At 39.0% G+C, this 20,840-nt stretch overlaps 1 protein-coding gene across 4 annotated transcripts in view; it reads right to left on the reverse strand.

Moving 5' to 3' along the window:
- The window catches only part of Mpi (mannose phosphate isomerase), a 110,705-nt gene that overhangs the window by 59,896 nt on the left and 29,969 nt on the right, over positions 1-20,840 (reverse strand). For all 4 annotated transcript variants that reach the window (XM_067138405.2, XM_067138404.2, XM_068225663.1 and 1 more), the window contains one exon: positions 4,608-4,775. In XM_067138405.2, the coding sequence (XP_066994506.1) occupies positions 4,608-4,775 (168 nt within the window). The remainder of the gene's footprint in view (positions 1-4,607; positions 4,776-20,840) is intronic.

A 20,840-nucleotide genomic window follows, 5' to 3' on the forward strand; every position in this document is an offset into this window, starting at 1 on the left:
TTATTTTTGTGTAATAATGTGTTACTGCTTAATAGACATTTGATATTGCGAGTTTATTATACACTATCTGTCCCTACAAAGATCTTTCTCAAATTTGAGTACATATAAAAGGGGACATATTCCTTGAGATAAAAAATGGCATAACTTGAAAACCATACGAAATATGATTTCCATACTTTGTAGTTGAATACGCAGAAATATGATGTATAAATGCCTAATGGAAACTTTTTTGATCAAACCTTTATTTTAAACTACAAAACAGGTTTTCCTTTCTCCTGAAAAGTAAGGATTTTGGAATGTGTAACCTTTTCAACTCGCCCATTCATTTACAATTGTTTACGTTTTCCGTACTATCCCAGTTAGAAGCTATTGATATTTATTATATTTTCTTAAGCTTTTCCTTTTTTTTTTTTTTTTTTTTTTTTTTTTTGCGCATTCATTACACAAGCAAGCTGAAGAAATGTTGATATTAGTATAAGCCAATTTCCAGCTATGTCACTTTTCGATATGCCTTGCTACTGTGCGACTTTCCGGAAAGTTTTGCTCGTAGATAACCAGCAGAAGCGATCATAAAGGCGGTGAACGTGCGAAATATGTCAGTGAACTGCAGGAAGAGATTCCTACTCCTTAGAACAAGTGTATACGTGCTGTATAGTAATACAATGCGTATACCTTGTTTACTAGTAAGAAAAATGTAAAACGCTTATACAGAGTGTATTTACTGTATAACTATACAAGAGTTAAACAACTGTATAAGGACTTTTTATTAGTAAGACGGTAATGCTAGAATCTCACAAGCTACCCAAATCACTTATTACATCGTGAGGCAATCAGTCTGTATGAGGAATTATAGCAGCGGTATGTACAAAGTTAAGTCACCTGTTCATATGAGTACTGCACTAATGGTGATGTTCTGAAAGGCAAGTACACACTACTTATTACCTTGGCACGTATGATAATCAGTAAAACAGTCTACACATAAACCTACACTGCACTTGGTACACTGGGTTCTAGGCCTAGTAAGGCAATATTCTGGCGTGCATCATCTTCTCTTCGCTCCTGTAATTGTAGAAAGTCAGTGATGCATTCCATCGTACCAAAGTTCCTGCACTGTATTATGTCCAAATCAATGAGATCTGCTGAATAAGGGAGCAGCTTTGTAGCATGTGAGAAGTCTGGACAATTCCTTGTCGAAAATCAAGGTGAGAAATGCCTTCTCCAGACACGTGTTTCAGCTGCCATGCATTATGCATTCCTAAATCGACGAGCCAGGCAAATATTGCCTACCACCACTTTTTTCCTCCTATTCCGATTTGCACATCTGTCAAATTACGACCCATATGATCAGTACCTCCCATACCCATATTGTACTGAGAAATCATGTATGGCTGAGACACTAGGACTTTTCCACCTCTAGCCTGTCCTTTCTCTTTCACATAACAAGATACCTGTTTTTCAGGGTGCACTCCATAACATGTAGATGCTACAGTTACTACTGAATTATCCACCCAATGGCAAACCTGAATACCTTCCTCCAAGCTCTTTAAGTAATCATATGTAACCCGTTTTTCATTCTTCATGGTAGTGGAGGATTTCAGATTATAATCCTTAGGAAGTCGATTCTATCGAAGTGTGCCTGTAGCACCGTATACCCATGCACCAAGATGTGTTAGCAATCCCATCCCAGTGAAGAGATTATTGAAGTATAGTTTGAAGGACAAATTTTTCAGGCCCAGTTGAAGATTATCCAGCACTGTTACAAGGGGGCTGCGCACTTCCCAAATTCTGCTTCATACTGGGCATTCGAGTTAGGATTTTTTCCTTGGTATACTTCAAAATCTAAGAGATATCCATGACGAGTGTTTAGACACCATACCTCAAAACCAAAAAGAATAGGTTTTCCTCTTATAAATTGTTTTCAGGAATGTCTCCCAAAATATGGCACCATACACTCATCATATGACAAGTGCTCCTTCCACATTTTGTAGTTAAAATTTGGGTTTGTGTTATCAGCACAGTGAATGAAACGGCAAATTTTAAGAAACCTGTTTTGCCACATACCACTTGCCACCACAGAATGGTGCACATCACACGCATCCCTCCCAATATGATCTCTTCGAAGGAACGGTATTGTATCCAGATAAAATCAAAATTGCAATGAAAATGTTCATTCCTTGCTGAGTAATATTCTGGGAAGGACAGTTCAAAAAGCTGGCATATTTGTTAGATTCAGAAACTAAGTGATCAAAAATGTCATCTGTAAAAATTGACTGAAACAGTTCAACGCACGATTTTTCTCGAAGTTCGGTGAAGTCACTGTTGTGAAGTATTCCTGAACGTGTGATAAGGTTTTGCTTTTCCCGCTTTGCAGGAATTCGAGGTACCTTTCTGGGTCTTACTTGTACCATTTCACCTTGATCCACTTCAACAGGAACAAGTTCAAAGTCTTGATAGGCAGTTGGAGTTTCACAGGTCACTAATTCTGCGTTCGCTCGAAGCTGGCTACCACGTAAATTGTCGGCAAAGTCACCTCCATCTTCATCTCCGCTGTCTTTGTCCGACAAAACAGCAGCGTCTGGAGGCTCGAAAACATTTTCTATGTCAGAAAGTTCATCATTTTCCAACAAGTCGAGTATTTCTCGTAATGAAATTCTCTTGGAAAAATGTATGAACCCATAAATGTGAAGCACGTGAAAAGACAGGATGAATAACTGCATAAAAGATACATGTCAAGAAGAAAACCACAATGCAGTGTCAATTTTATGTGAAAATTTTACTCTGTGTGATTAAAAATGGTTAAATTAAAATATATAACTTATAGCCTACACTACTATGCGTTGCTATGTTGATATAGAAGAATGAAATGAACGGAAATGGACATCAGAACTGTAACAATTATAAGCCGAGTTGGGCTAGGCAGAAAGACAGCACTTCCGCCCAGCGTGCCAAACTTCTACTTCAAATGAAAGGACACCAATCATCATCACGACATACCTTAGCTAATCTCCATTCACATAAGCATCTTAGAGAAAAATATAGCACAACAGGGCCCATATAAATTAGTAGAGAAGTAAAACAGGAATTACTTACACCAAACGTGCAGCCATTACTGGCACTCGTGAAAACAAGACTTTTTATGTAGCCATATCATACAAATGAACACGATATACTAAAACAAACAATGTAGGATGTTAGGCGGGACTTCTCTTAACACGACAAAATCGTAGTAAACAATACAGTGCAGACGATTTCAATAATAAGAGTCCAAGAAGATGGTGTAGTTTGCCGGGCCATGTATGGCATGCTGGGTGGATTCAGGTTAAGAAAAGCTTTCTTTGCTTGTGCTATTCTGCATTTTACATCCTCCTTACTTCTGCCATCGTTAGTTATTTTACTATCCAGTTAACAATATTCATCTACTTCCTTTAAGACTTCATTTCCTAATCTAATATTTCCTGCATCACCTGACTTTTTTTGACTGCACTCCATTACTTTTCTTTCAACTTATTTAGTTTCATCTTGTACTCCTTACCCAAGACTCTGTCTATACCATTCAGCAATTTCTCCAGATCTTCTGCAGTCTCAGATAAAATAACAAATATCAGCAAATTTCAGGGTTTTGACTCCTCCTTGTATTGAGATTCCCTTCTCAAATTCCTCTTTGATTTCCTTCACTGCCTGTTTTATATAAACACTGAAAAGGAGGGGGACAAACTTCTACCTTGCCTCACTCCTTCCTGGATTGCTGCTTCTCTTTCAAAGCCTTCGATTCTTATCACTGCAGACTAATTTTCATATAGATTGTAGATAATTCTTTGTTCTCTGTATCTGATCCCGATTAACTTCAGAATCTCAAATAAAATGGTCCAATCAACATTATCAAATGCCTTTTCAAGATCTATCAATGCCATGCATGTGGGCTTGTCCTTCTTGATTGCTTCACGTGTTCCTAGATTTCTTCTGAAGCCAAACTGATCTCCCAACTCAGTTTCACCTTGTCTTTCCATTCTACTGTAAAATATATGTGTTAAAAGTCTGCGGGCATGAAATATTAAACTAATGGCGTATGGCTTTTATTGCCAGGAGTGTCCAAGAATAAGTTCGGCTCGCCAAATGCAGGTCTTTTGATTTGACACCCGTAGGCGACCTGCATATCGTGATGAGGATGAAATGATAATGAAGACGACACATACACCCAGTCCCCGTGCCAGTGAAATTAACCAATTTGGTTAAAATTTTCGACCCTGCCAGGAATCAAATCCGGGACCCCTGTAACCAAAGGCCAGCACGCTAACCATTTAGCCATGGAGCCGGACATCATATAAGAAGCCATCTGGTGATAAACAAGGTACCATTTCATCAACAGAGCTTTGGTAGAATTGAATACAAACCTTTCAGCATTATTAGAATGGTTGAGGTTAACTTAAGTCTTGGTAAAATGTAAAGTCTTCCTACACTTTGTCTTGTTTCACAAACATAAATCAGAAAGAGTGAGTCATGAAAGCATCAATCACAACAAAACAAAATAAAACAACAAATGAGTGTAACTTAATATGGTATGCATGCTTCACTGAAATGGAAGTTACTGATTTAAGCATTTGATTTACCTCCAGATAAATAAGCATGTGGTTCATTTGGACCCAAGTAAATGCTTTCTCCAGGATTCAAGGTCACTAAATTGAAGAAATAAATGCCGAAGCAGCCAACATCACCAGGAAAATCTGAATGCAAACGTTGTAATAAAGGAACTTGAAGACTTGCTCGAGAAGACTCATCTGTAAAGATATCAATTATCACTTTTTCATTTTATAACTCATGCTTTTAACAATACACCAATATAAAGAGAGAAAAGTCACAGAAAGGCTGATGAGACTAAGTTCTTAAAAACTAAAAAGAACAACATATCACCATAGACAAAGCTTTGGACTTCTGTATAATAACTACAACCTTTTAAATCTGGAGACAGGAAGGAAACAAACTAATAAACCCATTGTTAATTAACGTGATTATAATTATGCAAACAGAGTATTACTGCGCCCCCTTTTCTACCATCTGATCTGTTCATAGCGATCGAGGATGGAATGGTCATGTACTGATATTTCCATGCTGTTTAGTTGTAAGCTAGATTTTATAACATTAAATATGAACCAAATGGAGTTGTAAATATGTCACTGAAGCAGTTTTATACAATTACAGTAGTAATGCCTTATACCAGAGAAGACTGGCAAAAAAAAAAAAAAAGAGAGAGAAAAGAGAACATCTCAATATACAGTGTAATGTTATTGCAGATCTCAGGGCATTGTAGGGCACCACATTTAGTTTCCTTACAGCTCTGCGACATTAGGGTGTTGGAAAGAAAAAAAAACTTTGCCACGGGAGTGATTTGAACACAGACCTCCGAGCTGACAGCATTGTGCCATAGCAAGTACACTATGGTGACACCGGCTGAAACCCGCCATGTGTCTGTTTGATGTTGATTTCTCGGCATGACTCTCAAGCCAGTCTTAAACCACATGCAGATTTAACCCTGCCTCGCAAAGCCTGTATGAATTTGCCCGGGAACTGATCTGACTAGCTAAGTTCAGCAGCTAATGACAACAACAACAGTGCGAGATATCGTTTTTTTTTCAAATTATTTATCAGTATAACCAACCCTCTAATGCTCATACACCCGGTTCACATCATTTCCAACTATCCTGTACAACAGTAATGTTACTTCAAACATCTTTCAAACAACTAATACCTAATACAACAGGAGGATAAAATACAAAACTTTCTGACCATGGATTATATTTTTTTCCTGGCCCAAAAACTGGAGGAAAAAAAAGAATCAACTTACACCATTTTATTACCTTCGAGGTAGAAATATGTGTTCTAGTGAGATTGATCTAATCCATTAATTTGTTTACTATCCAAATTTAGAAACAGTAAATCTTATGGAAGGAAAACAGGAGGGCATATCTGTTTTGAACGTGAAACTATCGTATTCACAAAGATGCACACATGACATGCTCTCAATTGTGTACACAGTTTTATTTACAACTTATATACAGTAAAGATGCCTTTGCTGGCGAGATGTAGTGTTTAAAGTGTGCTGTGTCTTCTGGTATGGGCTAGAATAAATTTCTTACTTTCATTGACCTAAGTCTCATCTTTCGCTTTGACAATATGAAAGTGACTGTGGTATGAGTGATGCTAGTAATACCATTCCTTATGCAGCCAGTCCCTGTTATGAATGGTGTGAAAATATTGCTCATAGTGTCGGTTGGTACATGCATTTCAGTGGGCTTGGCGGACAGATATGTAATAGCAACTTTTGGCTCGGTGAGGAAAGCAATGGGAAACTACATCACTCATTTCCCTAGTAAACCTCTTCAGTAATGCCAAGGCTATTTATGATAGCTGTTGGCGGAGCTGTGGAGGATCAAACTAGCCTTCGGGCTGAATACCCAACATACAACATACACATACATTAATAGTTGCACATCAAGTGAACCACTATCTCGAGCTCAATCGGCTGCACATTAGCATGTCAACGAACTACGAAATACCCGTAAAAACACAACATAATCACTTCAACAGCAAAACCACAACATCAGTTCACGTACTTAACTCGACTAACGACTCTCACTAACAACTTACCTAAACAACCCAAGATCATCCTTTTATATACTTTGCCTGGCCAGGCTTCCAGTAAAGCATGAAAACATGCTTTCTCGTATCTTCGTGAGTATCCAATAACCTATATACAAATGAATAGAACATTCCGTAAAACTCGAGTGACAAAGGTGCATTGTTCTAGACTCAACCTGTGTTTCACAACATTACAAATGTAGGAACACGTGAAGCAATCCTGACTTCATGTCTGATCTTAAAAGATCGAATTACCAAGGACAAGCCCACGTACATGGCGTTCGTAGATCCAGAAAAGGCATTCGATAATGTTGATCGAACCCACTATCTCCCGATTACTGGATACTGGATTCTGAAGGTGATGGAATCAGATACCGAGAACAAAGAATTATCTAAAATCAGCATAAAAATCAGTCTGCAGTGATAAGAATCGAGGGCTTTGAAAAAGAAGCAGCAATACATAAAGGAGTGAGGCAAGGCTGCAGTTTGCCCCTCTCCACCCTTTTCAATGTTTACATAGAACAGGCAGCAAAGGAAATCAAAGAGGGATTTGGAAAGGGAAACACAATCCAAGAAGAGGAAATCAAAACCTTGAGATTTGTCGATGATATTGTTATCTGAGACTGCAGAAGATCTCGAGAAGTTGCTGAATGGTATGGACAAAGTCTTGGGTAAGGAATACGAGATGAAAATAAATAATTTTTTTTTTGCTATTTTGCTTTACATCGCACCAACACAGTTAGGTCTTATGGCGATGATGGGATAGGAAAGTCCTAGGAAGTGGAAGGAAGCGGCCTTAATGGCCTTAATGGCCTTAATTAAGGTACAGCCCCAGCATTTGCCTGGTGTGAAAATGGGAAACCACGGAAAACCATCTTAAGGGCTGCCGACAGTGGGGCTCGAACCCACTATCTCCCGATTACTGGATACTGGCCGCACTTAAGCGACTGTAGCTATCGAGCTCGGTAATAAATAAGTCCAAGTAATGGAGTGCAGTCGAACGAAGGCAGGCGATGCAGGAAATATTAGATCAGGAAATGAAGTCTTAAAGGAAGCAGATGAATATTGTTAAGTATTGTTAATTGGGTAGTAAAATAACTAACGATGGCAGAAGTAAAGAGGACATAACATGCAGACTAGTAAAGCAAGGAAGAGCTTTCTTAAGAAAAGAAATTTGTTCACTTCAAACATTGATATACGAATTAGAAAGATGTTTGTGAAGACTTTCATCTGGAGTGTGGCATTGTATGAAAGTGAAACATGGACGATAACTAGCTCAGAAAGAGAATGGAAGCTTTTGAAATATGGTGTTACAGAAGAATGCTAAAGGTGAGATGGATAGATTGAATCACGAATGAAGAGATACTGAATCCAATTGGTGAGAGGAGATCGATTTGGCTAAATTTGACGAGAAGAAGAGATAGAATGATAGGACACATCTTAAGACACCCAGAACTTGTTCAGTTGGTTTTTGAAGGAAGTGTAGGTGGTAAGAACAGTAGGGGTAGACCAAGGTATGAATATGACAAGCAGAGTAGAGCAGATGTAGGATGGGGGCCGATGACCTTCGATGTTAGGCCCCTTTAAACAAAAAGCATCATCATCATCATCATAATCAGATGTAGGATGCAATGCTTATGTAGAAATGAAAGGTTTAGCACAGGATAGGGTGGCATAGAGAGCTGCATCAAACCAGACTGAAGACTCAATCATCAACAACAACAATAAACTATTAATTATATTCCTACACTAAATAAAGCCGCATTAATAAACATACAGCAGAAGTATCGTGACATAACCTCACGTATTCTCTTACACAAGACAGATCATACAACACACAAATAAGAAATGATATGACCACGATTTATACCAAATAAAGTCTGTACTGACAACATATCGTACATAACTACGTAGATAATAATAATAACAACAACAACAACAACAACAACAATAATAATAATAATAATAATAATAATAATAATAATAATAATAATAATAATAACACCACCTACTAAACGAGCTCGATATTTTCACTATTTAGGCCTACCCCTGGTTTCAGAGAATTGTTTCCAAGTTATACTAGTCCATTACACACTTTCATCAAAACTAGCATCATGGAAGTTGAAGACTTAAAATTTAGAATTTATTTTGAACAGCTGACAGTGTAAGTAGGAGTTTGTGATTTAGGAATCTTCCTTTCATAATATCACATCAGGTAATGAAGAAGTTACTATTCTTTTGGGGGTTTCAGGAATAAAAAATGAATACACATGACTAAATTTGCCGTTGGAGGAATGAGATAAGGGTGATGACCCAGTTTGGAGGTTGCTCAACTGGCTTGCACGTTGCCCTACGACAATAACAGAAAGCAAGATTGATTGTGTTTTGCATATGTACAGCTGACTGACATACAAGTCCTTTATTTAGACATTTTCAAAGTTTGGAATATCAATGATGGGATTTAAGAGAGACTTTTTATTTTGTTATAGTTTAATGGTGAGAGGATAGACACATATCTAGTTGGTGTTGGCTCAAGGACAGCTGATAGCAAACGTGGAAGCTGCATTTGATAGATGAAAACTTTGAGTGGAAGGTTTTGATAAGTTTGGGTGAAATAGGCACTTATTTTAGCACAATGAGTAGAAGTTGTTATTTTGACAAGGCTGGATTGTAAGTAGAAGGAATTTTCATTATTAATACAGATTGTAGTTGATGTTAGAATGAGTTGCTTTACAGGTTATAAGTATTTTTGTAACCATATGGCAATGTATATTATAATATTATAGATAATAGGTCTAAGATTTTTGAGCAATTCGTATGAGTGCTGAAGAAGAGAGAACTGATGCTCTTGAAACATGTACGGAATGTAATGTGGTAATAAACATTCAACATATAATTTTAAGTATTGACTAGGCTAATGGTATATATACGCGTAATTTTAATGACGATAAGATTGGGGTCAATACGGACCAATTATAAATATTTAACCAATATGGTTAAGACAATAAATTCAAGTAGACCTGCTGAAATGCACTCCATCTCCTTCAAATTGTTGTGGCCAATTTCTGTTTTATGATTTCTGAGGATTCTGTAAATAATACCAGCTGAATGTGATGTTAAGATGGTCCCTTATGCAAGCTCACCACCAATCTCTCGCTTTTTCAGTACAGTACCGGTACTTGCTTTAATTATCGCAATGTCGGGACGTCAACGTCAAGATATCCTTTTGCAAGAAATTTTTTCTTGATGAATGCTTGATCGAGGATTTAGCGTTGATGGGACTGAAATTTCAGGACAGTTGATCTGGGAAATCATTTCTTCGAGGAATGGATAATGCGGGATTTTTAATTAGGATTTTCACATGACATAATTTGAATGAATAATCTAGTGAAACGTAGTTTCCAGGAACAGACAATCAAGGTTCCACTGTAATTAACTACCATCCTGTAACATGCTACAGTTACACCGACAGTCCCCTAAAATCCTTGATTTGGTGCACCCGTATCTGACACTATTGCCAAAATATTAAGACCTATTTCTTGGGTTTTCATTATAATATCTGAAATAATATTTCCATAGACAGCGCCATGTGTAATGTCTCCAGTGAAAAGGTGTGCAATCATCTGTTTCCATCTACTTGATAATCCATCCAACATAAACATTAAAGCATATGTACCTTGCCCATTGTGACCAAGAAAGGCGACTTTTCCAGTGAATGCATTGCATGAATTGTCATATGTTCATTACACCAGGGAATGAATTTCATCCATTCACAGAACACATTGTTTTTCTTCACTGCTAAAGAGATGCTTTTATTTTGAAGAACTTAACATCCTCTAGAATGCCAGGCTGAAAAAGGAATATTCTGAATTTTCCTACAAGGGGCTCTTGGGGAAGGAAGTAGATCATTTTGCTCTAATGCCCAAGTGCACCAACCTTGGTAAAGAGAATGCTGTGGTAAACTTCATAATTTACCAGGGTAAAGTTGGATTTCTGTTGCACCAAGCTCGGTTTCGAGTTTACTGACATTTTACCGCGGTATAATCTTTAATGCCGGTGAAGGAGTGGTTATCTAATAAAACCATGGTAAAGTTTTTTATTTATCGTATTTGTGTTCTGTGCTAAAGATTCCAAAATGGAGCTTAACATTACAGGTTTTATCTCCAGTATCTTAATTTGAAAGGAATGAAGGGAGAATTATAGAAGAAGCGGGATTTATTTGAAGAATTAAGCGTAGCTTTGTTCCAGAGAAGATTTCAAATACGAAGCGAGTTAGATTTTTAGATATAATTGGTGAACAATTGAAATTCCCTACTGGGAGAAACTACGGTATCTGATGTCACCTAGAAATTGCCTTCTAATAGCACTGCGGTTCTATGCAACTTGAACATTTCAAGGAGTGACTGGTGAAGTCTGATGTTTACAGAACAGCAGCATGCCATATAATACATAAGGTTTCTGATGTAGTTGCCTCGTTATTGCCACAATTCATTTAACTCCCACTTATGCAAGGGGAACAAAAAGAGGTTATGGAAGGCTGGTGTATTGGGTGTGCTGGACTGCACTCATGTGAGAATACAGTCTCCTGGAGGTGAAAATGGAGAGGTATTTAGAAACAGGAAAGTTTATTTCTCTTTAAACGAGCAAACTGTGAGCAATTTAAACCTCATACAATAAGAGATACAATAGCAAGATGCCTAGGTTCGAAACACGATAGTACTATATTTCATGAATCTTGGCTGAGAGCGAGTCTCAAGATGAGAGAAATAGCTAATGGTTATCTTTTGGGTGATGGAAGTTTTCTATGTAAATCCCTCCTCCTTACACCTTTTCAAAATCCCATCTCCCCAAGCAGAACAATGTTATAGCAGAGCTCATTTACCACAAGAAATGTAAAAGAGAGAAGTGACTATTGAAACGATCACAGTCTTCTGGCGATTATCAAAATTACCACTGCCTCCTGAATACTACTTCGAATTTCTTCCGAAAGGAATAATAGCAAGGAAAATAAGAGTCGAGAAGCCATGGTAAGGAAAGCGATAGTAATGGTGCACTGCTTTCACAATAATACCACGGTAAAAGGTTTATCGTGGTCTCATAAAAACTAATAATTACCAAGCTTGGTGCACTCGGGCATAAGAGCTTTCCATTTCCACAAGAAAATTTTAATTTGAGACAGTTTTTGATTGTAATATTTGATCAAAATGTATGTTTTCCGCTTAATGAACAAATCTGATCTCTACTGAACACTTTTGTGAGGTTGTTCTTTACACTGTGCATACTATTCATTTTGTTTTGTCTGATAATATGTTTTAAATTTAGAACGTGTGTTTCAGACTGTAATTTTGCTTCTCGAGCTTTTGAAATTGTTTTCATACTGCTGCAACTTCTCATTCAAAGATTTTACTGTGCCTGAGGCAGTGCAACTTGCTATTTCAGCCTCGTCCGGTGAAGCAATCGAGTTAAAAATTACGGCATTCTCTTCGGTACCTCTTGCTGCAGTCTCTGGTAGATTAGAACGTGTCTCTACATGCATATTTCTTGTTTTGTAGACTTCGTGGTTTCCGAGTGATGGACGCTTCCTTCTTTTCGGAGGCTCTCGGTGAGAGAAAATAGTGGGAACAGCATTACATCTCAGAATTCTTTTCCCATTCTCTCGTACTTTTTTCCACATATGCGGCTCAAAGAGTGCCTTAGTACAATAAAGTAACATGCCGGTCATTCGAGCCAACTATATTGTGGGTACTTAGATTACCTTTAAGAAAATCAAGTATCGTGGTCTTACTTCACATAAAAGTGATTCATATCAGTAGAAGACCACCTTTCTCTTTTAATCATGGCAGTCCACTGCTTCCCTCGAATTGGGTCTCTGGGAAATACCTTCATGACAAATCCTTTCTCCGGCCTATTGGTACAGCCGAAAGCAAAACAATGTGACATTTTCACCAACTATGCGAACTACGACCAATAAAACGTGTTTATAATACAGTGCTAGGGACGAATATGGCAGATCGAGTGCAACTCCAGATGAATTCAAACCAGAAATCGAACCGAGTTGGCCACACTGTATCTATATAGAAAACCCCCATTTTTGGTAACCTCGATATTAGCGGAAACCCGCATTTAATGGAAGAAATTTCAAGTCCCAAGAACGATTCCATAAGAGCAATGCAATCTTATATTCGATTTAATGTAATTCACATTAGAGCAAAACCCGCATTTAGCTTAAAGAAACGTTAAAATTCTCAAGTATTTATTTCTATTTGTGATAGTTATGGTTCATAAAGAACCTGTGAAAAAGACTTCATAAGGTTGCTAAGGATGATTCAAGGCAGAAGAGAAATTCAGATAACGGGCACTTAGGGCTAAAGTGAGATGTCAGACTGATACATATCCGACCACAGCCGCTGTAGTATAGTAGAAGAACCCCATTGTAATGACAATATTATTATGCCCTTTGAAAATTCCTATATTAATCTGTGCAATATCCTTCGGTTACAACGAGACCTCTTTTGCTGATTCATCCGTTATTACGGGCAAATTCGGGAGTGTTAGTTTTTCCGTTATCAATATGCATACACTCTACTCCAGTGTTTATACTGAATGCAACGATCATATTCTGCATAAATTCCTCACTACATGCATGAGCGAGCTCTCCCCGACATTGAAAGGTGCTGTCGACGTTGATAATGCCCTACAACTCAGACTGGTGTAAACAAACATTGGGAGATAATATTTTTTCAATAAGTGTACTGACAGCAGTTGTTAACTCCTTGGAAATAAATGCTGAAGTAAACAATTGCTTAATTTTAGTACTAGATACCAAATTAAAATAAGAATTAAATACTCAAGATACACTGGTGTGCATAACTAGCCTAATTTCAGAGGTTAGGTTCTGTACTTTTGCGAGTGGTTAAACTTCAGAAAGACTGTTCCCATGTAATTTATAGTGAACAGGTTATCATTACTACTCTGCAGGGAGCTTAAAATATGTTTTCATAATATGTGCACAATAAACCTAGGTTACAATAGCAACAATTATATATGAATGGTCCACCTTTCAATACCTATTTGTTGTGATAGGACTAGATTCGTCCTTGACTGGCCATCATCAGCCATAAGACAAATTTGGACAAAAACATCCATTAATACTAAAATGTATAATAGAAAATTATGGAAGAGTAAGAGTATGAATAATATTAAATGGATCACAGAACTTAAAGAAGACATGAGAGAGTTGCATATTACAATAGAAGATTTAAAATACAAAACCAATACACTCAAAATATTGAAAGATAAACACACTAGACCACAGACAAAAATCAACAAGCATAGAATAGGAAGAGTGATTTCAGAAGCAGAAAGACAATTACATTCAGAAAGGATGAAACCGTATTGAGCTGACAAAAAGAAGAAAAACTTCCATAAACCTGACTAAGTAGTCCTATGTTGGCTAAAAAATTAAAATAAATAAATACTAAAATGTTCATACGTACACAAAATGACATTAAAAGGCATCCACAGACTGACTGAAATGGACATTATACAAACAAATATAAAATCAAATTAAAATAGGAATTAATTTCTGTATGAGATCAAAGTCTTTGGATGCATATGTTGTGCATCGTGTTAAAAACTCGTTTCTTAGGTTAAAACAATCCTCGGAAATTGGGTGATTATCAGTCCCAAATGTGCTACATGGTTCTTCTTTTGAAGGTCGTCAAAGGATGAAATGAGGACAACACACAAGAATGTGTCTTAATGCCTGGAAAAGGAGTTTCACATTTTTAAGGTTGTGATATGGACCATTCTTATAAATGGTACAGAAAAGCAACTTTCACAGTTCAACACGGATGGTGTTCATGAAGTAAATCTAGAGAAATAATAGCCAGATTGTAGTAATCCAGGAGGAGGGGAAAGGACTCAGAAAAGAAACATAGGTCATATGAGACTCGCCTTCAGTTGCAGCGTATGGTGCGTGGCCAACCGCGCCGCTGTATGCCTCACACTAACAGAATGAAAGTAAAGGTGTACCAGAAAAGGCTGGGAACAAGGAGAAAGAGAAGGCGGGGGAAGGAGAGGGAAAAGAAGCGGAACTAATGTGCGTTATTCCACATTCGTTCACAAACTTTGTCATTTGCTGTATAAAACAGCTTTCCATAACGTTAAGCAAGGGTCCTCTGCTAATGATTTTAAAAATTGTCATATCTGTTTTATGTTTGTAAATTTATTAATTTATAACTTACGAAACCTAGGTTAGGCGATGCCATTGAAGTAAGAAAACATCTGCCACAAGCCTCAGGAGTGATACAACTACAATTTTTAAGAATGAAACTGAATATGCATATTAAGACTATTGGAATTAGAAAATACCATGCTAATGAGTAAGCCGCTGTTTGGAAAAAATCCGCGAAAATTTTAAAACAAATTGATTGCTGTTTATACTGATTTTAATGAGTTTTTGTGCGAGTTTGATATCTTTTCTGACTTATGGAAAATCGTGTATAACCTTATAAGAACAACCTTAAACCAAAGCAGTTTTGCTTTCACCGACAAACATCTACTGTCAAAAAGAAGGGTTACCCATGGGCTCAACGTTATTAGGAATACTAGCAAACATATTCCTAAATACCATTGAAAACAATTTCTTAACCAACTGAGATGTAGAGAGAGACAAAGTTTTAAGAGGTGTGCAACTAAAAGAATCTACAGAGCTTGTTACAAATAGAGGATTAATGAAGCACTTAGTTAATTTGCAGAGGCTTGCAGACTGAATGCTAAAAGGCGTAACAGTGTACAATGAAGATGTACATATGAGATAATGATCCATCATCTAGCAGCCACATTTTCCTGTGTATGTGGTGAGGATCATCAACCATAGCTTTCAGCATATTCAGTTGGGTTCTGCAAATAGCATAGGTTTGTTAACCTGATAGTGCAAAGGAACGAAATTGTTAGGCATGCATTAAATATTTTTTTTTTTTAAAGAACAATCTGAGCCTAAACTAGTTATAGTGCAATAAGGTCTCTTGCTTAGATAACAGGAGCAGTTTAACATAAGAATAAACTTTGGCACAAACAGTACTAAGTTGCAACTACAATATAGTGTGTAAGGTAGATATCTCCTCGTTTTATTGCTGTCACTGTGTAATATGTGAAGGTGCAATTTATCTTAATACGAGCAAAGATTTCTGGAAAAGGTGTGCTTTCTACTGAAACACTGATTTAAGGAAAACTCCCATTTAAGGTTAAAATAATCAGGTCCCTGTACAAACTCTAAATAGGGATTCTACTTTAATCACAGTAGTATGTTCCTTTCCCCTCTCACCCCTACCTCTATGTTTTCTGTCCTGCCTTTTGCTAGTATGACTTCACCAGAGCATAAGATAGCAGGAGAGATATCTTCCTCAATTATTTCGCCTTGTTCCAAAAGTGGTTCTTTCTGAAGGGTCATATATTTTGGAACACACTTTGGGCCGATGATGATGATGATGATGATACTTGTTTACAGGGGCCTAACATCGAAGGTCATTGGCTTCTAATGGAACGAGATGAACGACATGAGATACAAAGTTAAAATTTTAAAACGTATCCACTGACTAGAGTTTTAAAAAAATGGTGACGAATAAAAATGATGGCGAGATTAAAACAATCAGTGGATCTAATACGCAATGCCTTATTTTCTAGTAAAATAAGAGAAAATACAGGAAACAAAGGAATAAGGCATTGCCTGCTAGTACAGATATATACACATAATTTATGTTAGACGTTACAATAACACATTAAAATACACAACACAAACTAAAATGAAGTCAATGGGATAAAAGCGCAATTGACACAAAAAACACAAGGACAAAGGACATCACACACGATAAAACAGACCACTGTCCCTCATAAAGTGGATGACGAGGTCTGCTGACTGCTCGTCATCTCGCAAGAGAAGGGAGATTGTACTCTGAAGGTTAAGACTACGGCGCAGATCGACCAGGTCCACACACTCCATAAGGATGTGTACCACGGTAAGATGGTCGCCGCAGGTACACGCTGGAGGGGGTTCTCCTTTCAAAAGATGTGAGTGAGTCAAGATACTGTGGCCGATCTGAAGACGACATAATACCACGGCTTCCCTCCGCGAAGCCCGAAGGGAAGTCCTCCATACCTTCGTTGTTCCTTTTATTGCTCTCAGCTTATTGGGAAATGGAATGGCCTGCCACTCCATCTCCCAATGGGACATAACCAGATGTCTCAGCTGAGTGCGAATATCACTTGCTGGAACCTTGAAAGGCAACGGGGGCAGTGCAACTGCCTCCTTGGCAGCCTGATCTGCTAACTCGTTTCCCCTCTATGCCCATGTGGAAACGTGATTCTGGTGCCAGCATCCGAACACCCGGCCAGCAGGTCCTGGATCCGCTGCACCAGAGGGTGCCGAGGGAAACAGGTATCAATAGACTGGAGCGAACTCAAGGAGTCAGTACACACAAGAAAGTGTTGGCGCTCATTGTACAGTGCGTACCGCAGAGCTTCACAGATAGCATAGAGCTCTGCGGTGTACACACTACAGGTTCCCGGGAGAGCAAAAAAGGAACCTATCATTGTTGACAATGAACGCACAGCCCACCTTTGTATCTGTCCTTGAACCATCCTTGTAGACAACGACTGAACCTGGATGGCGGCCAACAATGGACAGGAAGAACCTCTGATAAATCGAAGGGTCCGTGTTTTCCTTCGGGCCAGTGTGCAGATCCAGGATTATTTCAGGTCGTCGTACGACCCACGGAGGTACCCCACTTGGTTGTCTGACAAGGCAAGGAACTGAAGGTACATCAAACAATCTGTAACTGCTATCCAAGCGTATTCCAACCGGCCACGTTGCTAGAGGACAAGCAGCATACAGCAAACGGCTGCCATTGTTGAACACGCAAGGATAGCTTGGATGAAGTGGCATCTGTCGCAAATTTGCAGCATACAAAAACAGTAAATGCTGGCGCCTCAGGTGTAAAGGTGCCACACCAGACTCAGCAAGCAGGCTGGCGATTGGGCTTGTACGAAAAGCTCCCGTCGCCAACCTAACCCTGCCGTTGTGGACGCTGTTCAGCTTCGCAAGAACACTTGGTCTTGCTGAGCCAAATGCTACACTGCCATAGTCTAACCTGGATAAAATGTGTGCCCTGTAAAATTGTAGGAGCACCATGCGGTCAGCTCCCCAAGTAGTGCTGCTGAGAAACTTCAAGAGATTAAGCCTCTTGGTGCATTGCACTTTTAGCTGCCACACGTGTGGCTCCCACGACAATTTACTATCAAAAAGGAGCCCAAGAAATCGGTAAGTGTCAACAACTGGAAGAACGACATTTCCTAAATAAAGCTCAGGATGGGGGTGAAGAGTACGTTGACGACAAAAGTGGACAACAGCGGTCTCTGCGGCAGAAAACCGAAAGCCATGTTCTAAGGTTCACTGCTCCACCCTCCTAATAGCTTGCTGTAATTGTTGCTCTGCGACTGCCATACTGCACGACCTATAGTGTAGAGCAAAATCGTTCACATAGAGCGACGGTATTACTGCTGGACCAGCAGCAGCAGCAACAATACCGTTTATGGCAATCGCGAACAAAGTGACACTAAGTTCCAATCCCTGTGGGACTCCATTTTCTTGAACGTGGTATTGCAAATATGTCCTCCCTAATCGGACACGGAATAGACGGAGGGACAAAAATTTCGCAATAAATACCGGCAAGTTACCTCGGATTCTCCATTGATGCAGGACTGAAAGGATACCATATCGCCATGTGGTGTCATAGGCCTTCTCTAAGTCAAAGAAAACAGCTACCAAGTGTTGTTTGCGGAGAAATGCATCCTGGCTAGAGCTCTCCAGGCGTACCAAGTGGTCAGTGGTCGAGCGAGCGGCTCGAAAACCACATTGGTACTCGGACAAGAGTCCTTGTTTCTCCAGACACCATACGAGTCAGCGATTTACCATCCTCTCAAATAGCTTACACAGTCAGTTTGTAAGACAAATCGGTCTGTAACTTCCTGCATACTTAGGATCTTTGTCAGGCTTGAGGACAGGAATGACTATGCCCTCTCGCCACTGAGATGGAAAATCACCCTCTATCCAGATTCGGTTGAACACACGAAGGAGATATAGTAGACTATCATCACTAAGGTGTTTCAACATCTAGTTATGGATGTTGTCCGGTCCAGGAGACGTGTCCTTGCAAAGCGCTAAGGCGCTGCGGAGTTCCCACTCCATAAAGGGCACGTTGTAGTCCTCTGAAGCTTGGGTGGCAAAACTAAGGTGATGACGTTCTGCCTCCCGCTTCAGAGGGAGGAAATCAGGATGGTAATTCGCAGAGCCAGATACATCCGCGAAATGACTAGCTAGATGGTTAGCAATCATGAGAGGGTCAGTGGCGACACTGCCTGCAATGGAAATTCCCGGTACAGGAGATGATCCTTGAATACCCGAAATCCGACGAAGCTTAGTGCACATTTGAGATGAAGGAGTATGTGACGTCACAGACAACACATATCTCCCATGAAGCCTTCTTACTTTGGCGAATAAGAACTCGTGCCTTAGCGCGGAGTTTCTTAAATGTTACCAAGTTGGCCGCAGTAGGCTGTCTACGGTAACGTTTGTGAGCGCGATGGCGTTCTTTGATAGCTGCTGCTATTTCTTCATTCCACCAAGGAACGAGTTTTCGGCGAGGAGTCCCCGAGAAGAACTGAATAGACTCCTCAGCAGCAGCAAGAATAACTTGGGTGATGTAAGTTATTTCCTCGCCGACAGTCCGCCTGATATCGTCGTTAAGGACAGCTAGTGATGTGTTTTACAAACATAGATAATGACCTCAAAATACTGAAAACCGTAAAGAAAGGCCATTTATTAAACATATATGAGGAAATTACATTTATCTGGACCAGAGAAACAATCCAACAAATAATATCAATGAGCTTTCTGAGAAGTATAACATTTTATATGAAGAACTATTAAGAGCAAAAGTTAGGAAGAAACGCCAGACTCTAACACGTCACACGCTCGGTGACACTCAGGTTATTCAACTTAGGACACACTCTCCTACTTCCTCTCCACACTCCCCGCTCAGCGTAGCAACTACCAGTACTAGTTTTAAAGCAGATGCACGCTTACTTCGGTAGAAGTGAGTCCTTCTCCGCACATCGGGGCCAATAATAAGGAGTAAGTAATACGATTTTATTACATTACATTGTTTTTATTTCATCTTGCATTTCACGTTACTTACACTTATTTTATTTTTTTCATTTTATTTCAGATAAAGTTATATATCCATTACCACACAGAACTTTACCATCACGGCCCCGATCTGACTTTAAATTCTGAAGCACTTAAATTTTAGTATACCATCTAAGGAATGCTTATTAAGTTTTAACAAATCTTTCACCAAGGAATACAAATCAGTGTGCTTTTTATAACAAATGATATTTTAAGATTTTATAAGCAAAACTGGTATTTTCCAAGAACATCAACAAGAGAAATATGGACAATTTGACTGTTTTACCTGTCTTATGACTTACAATTTTAACAAAATTTGAAGATCTTATTTTAAATTGTCAAACATTAAATGTGTCTTTCCAATTTTAATATTTATTACTGATATATTAATGTTAATTTGTTATTAGCTGATGATGTCCCTTAAGGGACGAAACATGTCCCAGAGGTAGCCCTGCCCAGGGATTGGCGCCCCTGCCTATGTGAGTCCCAGAGCACACTGACCCGGTGTGTAGCATCTGGCAAGGGTCCCAGCTCAGGGTTACGAGTGAAGCCTTCAACGGAATCTACAGCAGAGAAGATGGACTTCTGAATGGTAGAGATTGCGGAAGAGGCAGCCCAGTGCTTAGGGAATAATATAAGTACACTTGGCATCAGCAGCGTCTGTTTCCCATGTCAGGGGCGGCTGCAAGGGCGTCTGTTCCCCATGTAAGGGGTGGCCTAAATAATTGCTGGCAGTAGCTCTAAAATGCCTTTAGAAGTGGCGACCCCATTGTAATCAACGCTCCTGAATAAGATTCGGAATGACCAACCCTGAAGGCGTTTAGTCTTCACCCCTACTAAATTTTTTTACTAGTTCGCATACGATGATAAACAACGACACAGATGTCACTACCCCAGGGAGTATCCAATCTCCCATCACCAACGGTGGCGCATTCAGGCCTTCGGATTCTGGGGAGCCTGA

The sequence above is a fragment of the Anabrus simplex genome, chromosome 1 (assembly GCF_040414725.1).
Source record: "Anabrus simplex isolate iqAnaSimp1 chromosome 1, ASM4041472v1, whole genome shotgun sequence".
Lineage (NCBI taxonomy): Eukaryota > Metazoa > Arthropoda > Insecta > Orthoptera > Tettigoniidae > Anabrus > Anabrus simplex.